Below are 5,181 nucleotides of genomic sequence, written 5' to 3'. Positions count from 1 at the left end.
CCACACAAGCGTGAGCTGCAGATCGATGAGGGACCTGCCCAGCAGTACCGCCGCTTTGCAGAACACCTGCACTGCACTGTTTTCCCAGAGTTTGTGAGTGCTCCTTCTCTGTGTGTCTCCTTCAGGGTCACAGCCAAGCATTGCTGTCACACCTTCTGCCAGGGTACAGCAGGGACTGGCTCCAGGGCAGGGCAGCTAAGAGTTGGGGGGGACCCCAGAGCAGGCAATGTCCTCACCAGCAGGCACAGTGAAGGGGCAGGTAACAGGTCCATCAGTAGTCCCAGACACATGAAGTGAAGAACCAGCTCCAGGGTCCATCCAGGAAACAAAAGGAGACAGGACTAGAGGCATGGCTACAACACAGCTCTAATGTCCATCCAGGGCTGGAGACAAGCTGCCATGTCTATCTGAGGGGTCCATCCAGGAGCTGAGCTACCTATAGCACAAGTCCAAGGTCCACTCAGAAAGCAGATACAGAAACCAGCTCACCCACAGCAATGCTTGAGTAGCAGCTCAAGACCCTTAAATAGGCTGTGGGCAGGGGGGGTGAGTAGAGGCCCCAGGTGAGGCTGGTCTGGGCCATTAAAGACAATTTGTGCCTCCAGGGCCCTGACATGTTCATGGCCAGCCATGCAGGCAGGGCTGCAGCTGAGCACAGGGTGGTGGAAAACCAGGTGTGCTGTTTATTTGACTCACACAAGATGCTTGTTGCCAAACCTCAGTCCAACCTACCCACACCTTGTGGGCATCTATACTCACCTTTGGGAGCCCAAGAACCCCCATCTGCCTTCTTCCACTACCCTTGCTTGCTTCTCCAGGACTACTTGGGCGGTGGCTGCCACCTTCAATGCAGTCAGGGAGATTTTCCGAGCAGTGAAGAGTGTAGCAGAGCAGCCTAAACCCCACACTTGGATGCTGGCATTTCCAGGGAGCACCAGCACAGGGAGGGGGGGTAGCTACATGGAATAACCACACAGACCCTGGGCTGAGGGCTTCCATCAAACCAGGACACTATGACCTGCATGGGACAGTCACTGCAGCACCCTGCTTGGCCCACGGGACCTCGTGCATGAGGATGCCACCCGATCGTTTGCATGGAGCACAGGTTTTGAATCGTGACATGCATAACTGCTCTCTACCAAGGGTTTGCTTTGGTTGGCATCCTATGTGCCTTCAGGGGAAGATGCCTCAGATGGTCCCCGCTCCATACAAGTTCTTCAGCAGGTCCACCAGCCTTTTCTCCTGTGTAAGACAGTGCCCCATGCAGACAGCTGGGCCTGTCTGGGGATTTATGTCAAGATTTGTGTTCTCTCGCCCCACAGAAGCGACGGCTGGACAGGCTGGGGTGCCACGCCCTATGCTGGTGGGGCCACAGCAGCTGGTCAAGAAGCGCCTGGACAAGCTGCTGGACTATGAGGAGATCCAGGAGCGGAAGAGTGAGATGGGCAGTGTGACATATGATGAGGAGGCAGCCATGAACACCTACCTCGCCATCAATGCCTTGCTCGTAGCTGAGCTTCCACGGTTCAACCAGGCAGCTCTGCAGCTCCTTGGGCAGATACTGTGCTCCTTCAGTGCTCTGCAACGGGACTTGGCTGCCCAGGTGCTGCACCAGGCAGAAAAGGAGCTAGAGCAGGTGAGAGTGACCCCTGGCTGTGTGTACCCAAAGCAGTGCACGTGCTGAGCCAGACCTGCCTTCTTCAGGCTTGGGATGTCACTTGGACGTAAGGGCAATGGAGGTTTGCTGTAGCCCAATCCCGCCCTTGCAGACACATGGCTCCCTGTCTAGCATTTCAAAGTGAGCTCGCCTCTCCCTTGGCTGGGGAAAAGCCAATTTTTCTCTTCTTCACTGCCAGGAACTGTCCTGCTCTCTTTGAGGACACCACTGGTAATTTATTGATGTGATGCCTGAGAGATCAGTGTTAACTCTGAGCTCCCAAGAGCTCTGTGCCAGGAAGGTAAGGAGGAGAAAGACAGATCCCGGCCTGAGGAATGAGCATCCTTCGAACCCTTATCCCCTGGGAGATACCTGGGATCGGGCATCACAGCCCGAACCCCTGGGATGGGCTGCAGGCTCGGGTCAGGACAGCAGGAACCAGGGACTGTTGCAGTGGGCTGGGTGCAGCCCAAGAACCCCATGTGTCATGGCCCTGCCCAGGGAAGGTGGCTCAAAGCCAGAGAGGAGCAGCTTTGGTCCTAGATGTATGTCTAGTGGCAAAGTCTGTTCTCTTGCTTTCTCAGCCCTATTCTTCCTGATTCTTCTCTTTTGACCCTACCCACAGCTTTTTCCCCTCCCTAGAGCCTTCTCTGATCTCAGGGTCTGTCTTCACAGATGCCCCATGGCCACATGCCTCTACCCAGTTTCTGGAAGATGGTGGGAGACACCTTGCAGCAGTCTGGCACTCAGCTCCGTACCTTCTGCCAGACATTTGAGATGGTGACACCAAGCCCTGTGACACAGGTAGGAGCTGGCAAGGGGTGTCTCAGGCCAGCTGGATGAAGAGGCAGGACTGCAGCTTCCCAGTGTAGAACATCTCCTTGAGGGGGAGGTTGGCTCAGAAAGTGGCACTGGGGGTTGCCACCGCCACAGTATTTCCCCTGAGCCCCAACAGCAGCTGATTGGGAATAACCAGGGCTGAAATAGTCTCATCTCTTCTGGTTCTGGACACTCATCTCCAGACCATGAGGAAGAGCAGATAATTAGTGTGAAGGAGTTTCTCCTCTAACGTCTCACTAGGATGTGATCCTGCAGAGAGGTACATGGGGGGGCCTCAGTCTCTTTTGTGTCTCATCAAGTGCTCCTATGTCTCTTGCTCCCCACCAGCCTCTGAACCCTGCTGAGGAGCGAAAGGTCCTTTCCCTTGTGAGCAAGCACGGCCCAGACAAGCTTTACCAAGTGACAAGCAACATCAGTGGCAGCAAAGACTTGGACCTGACCTTGCAAAGAGGACAAGTTGTAGCTCTGCTGCAAAGTGTGGACACTAAGGGGAACACAAGCAGATGGCTGGTGGATGCTGGAGGTACTGTGAGCCTCTCCCTGCCTCGGCACCAGGGTCAGAAACCAAACCCAAACCACTTTTTCATCTTGGATGAAGCAGTGGGCTGTTGCCTCCTGGGTCCTCCCTTCCAGGGCTTGCTCAGCCCAAACCCACCTCTGCTTTGCCAGCTACACCCATAGCCATTAGCTGTAAAGTTCAGGTTTCCCCATCCATTCCCCAAGGGAGCACTCGTGAATTGTCATGGCTGAGGAAGGAGAACCCTGCGCACACAGAAACATCTTGAAGCCCCTTTTTGGGGGGTTTTGCTGCTGGATATCCCCTAGTGACAGACCAGTTTGAACAGGGCTGATGTGCCATGCCAGGCAACAGCCGAGTTGTCATTCCTCTCTCCTCCAACCAGTCCTACATGTGCCAGGCAGTGGGGCCCCATGACCTGTGTGTGTGCGTGTCCTTCAGGTCCCCGAGGGTTTGTGCCTGCTGGAAAACTCCAGCCCTATGGCCCGGTACAAAGCCAGCAGCCTGGGATGCAGATGCCAACCCTGGAGACGGGCACAGAAATAAGGAGGCATTCATATGCATCACCTGAAGCTCCCAGGCCCCAAGTGGCCACCTTCACCCCAGCTTTCCAGGTGAGAATGGGGGAGACCCCTCGGGACCATTCCTGGCAACCCCACCAGCTCCATGCTAAGCCTTGTGTGTGCAGTGTGTGGGTGGGAAGGTGGACCTGCTTTTCCAGCACACACATGGTCATACGTGTGCAGGCATGTGCCTAGCAGGGGAGTGTCACACACCCTGACCGAGTGCCCCGTGAGGCTGCTGTCCGCCTTGCTGGGACCTGGGGTGGATAGAGCAAGAGAACTGTGCTTGGCAGGGTCCCCAGTGTCCCTCTGTTGATGGCACTGCTGCGCTGCGCTCTCAGAAATGGGCTCCTGCTCTGCCATCTATGTCCTTTCCCCCTTTGACTCTCACATCCAGCAAGGGCTTCCTCCCTCCTTCCCCTGCCTTTCACAGGTGGTTGCCGGCTTCTCCTTCGCAGCCAGGAGTCCACAGGAGGTGAGCCTCCAGGCAGGGCAGCCCGTGGTGGTGCTGGAGCCGCATGACAAGAAGGGGAGCAAGGAGTGGAGCCTGGTGGAGGTGAATGGCCAGAGGGGCTATGTGCCCTCCAGCTACCTGGTGACTGTCCCTGTGCAGGATCCCATGGGCTGGAGCTTGCCCGTGTGAGCATGACCAGCCTGCACCCAAGGGCATAGGCTTCGTTGGATGAGAGCTGTCCGCGTGGCACCCAAGGACTTGTCGCAGGAGATGCTGGCGATGGGCAGCCCTGGGCTGGGGAGGCAGTGGGAAGCAGAATACGGCCCAGGGGACGTGGGTGCAAGGGATGGCAATTGGGAGGCACTTTTGGATGGGTAGGTGTGAGGGTGCCATGTCCCATACGTGTTTGTGCAAAGGAAAGCAGCATGAGGGAGTGAGGGCAGGTGGCTGCAGTTTTCCAGGGTTTTACTGAAATCCATGTCAGTGACAAAAATGTCCCTAGGGGTGACAAGAGACCATTGTCCCCACCGAGATCAGGACTGAGCTGAAAAGGGTGCAGCGCTGCAAAGGGGGTGCCCAGCCTGGCATGGAGCATCTGGGGTGCTTGGGGCAGTGCTGGTGTGGGCGCAGAGACCGAGGTGGAGCAGCCCTGGAGATGTGGCTCCCTGCTCCTCACCGGGGCACTGTGTGTGCCTGGGTGCCCACCCCAATATGTCATTGCGGTCCCTTCACATTGCACAGCCATCATGTCCTGCTAAGGGACACAGCAGCGCCAGCCTGCGCCTGGCCGCACTGCCAGCGATGGCAGGTGCTGGGCTGAGCCCGGTGGTTGGGGTCCTCCCCAGCCCTCCTGGCCACCCAGCTCGGCTCCTGGCCTCAGTTTCCCTCGGTGCAGCAGGGCTGACACTGCTGACCCCTCTGAGAGGCACTTTGGTGAGGAGAAGTGCTCTGCACGCCACGGGTGCCATGTCGTGTGAGCGATACGCTGACCTTGTAATGCGTGACACCTTCTCTCTGCCCCACCCGTGCTGGAGGGCTCACCCCCACGCGCGGGGCCGTGCCGTGGGGCTGCCCAGCGTCCGTGGCAGCGTGGCCGCGAGGTGGCAGAGCAGCCCCGAGCGCCTCGGCCGTGCACTGGGAGCACTGGGAG

General features: G+C 57.6%; 1 protein-coding gene across 1 annotated transcript in view; it reads left to right on the top strand.

Annotated features, from left to right (window-relative positions):
• Positions 1-4,220, top strand: part of ARHGEF37 (Rho guanine nucleotide exchange factor 37) — a 9,922-nt gene extending 5,702 nt beyond the window's left edge. Inside the window, 7 exon segments of the mRNA XM_029087454.1 lie at positions 10-93; positions 1,323-1,350; positions 1,353-1,636; positions 2,333-2,461; positions 2,825-3,020; positions 3,456-3,628; positions 4,011-4,220. Of these exon segments, the coding sequence (XP_028943287.1) occupies positions 10-93; positions 1,323-1,350; positions 1,353-1,636; positions 2,333-2,461; positions 2,825-3,020; positions 3,456-3,628; positions 4,011-4,220 (1,104 nt within the window).
• The last annotated feature ends 961 nt before the right edge of the window (positions 4,221-5,181 follow it).

Source organism: Antrostomus carolinensis, unplaced genomic scaffold (genome assembly GCF_000700745.2).
Source record: "Antrostomus carolinensis isolate BGI_N321 unplaced genomic scaffold, ASM70074v2 scaffold24751, whole genome shotgun sequence".
NCBI classification, from domain to species: Eukaryota; Metazoa; Chordata; class Aves; order Caprimulgiformes; family Caprimulgidae; genus Antrostomus; species Antrostomus carolinensis.
The sequence above is the reverse complement of the archived record's forward strand: the minus strand, read 5'-3'. Positions and strand labels throughout refer to the sequence as shown.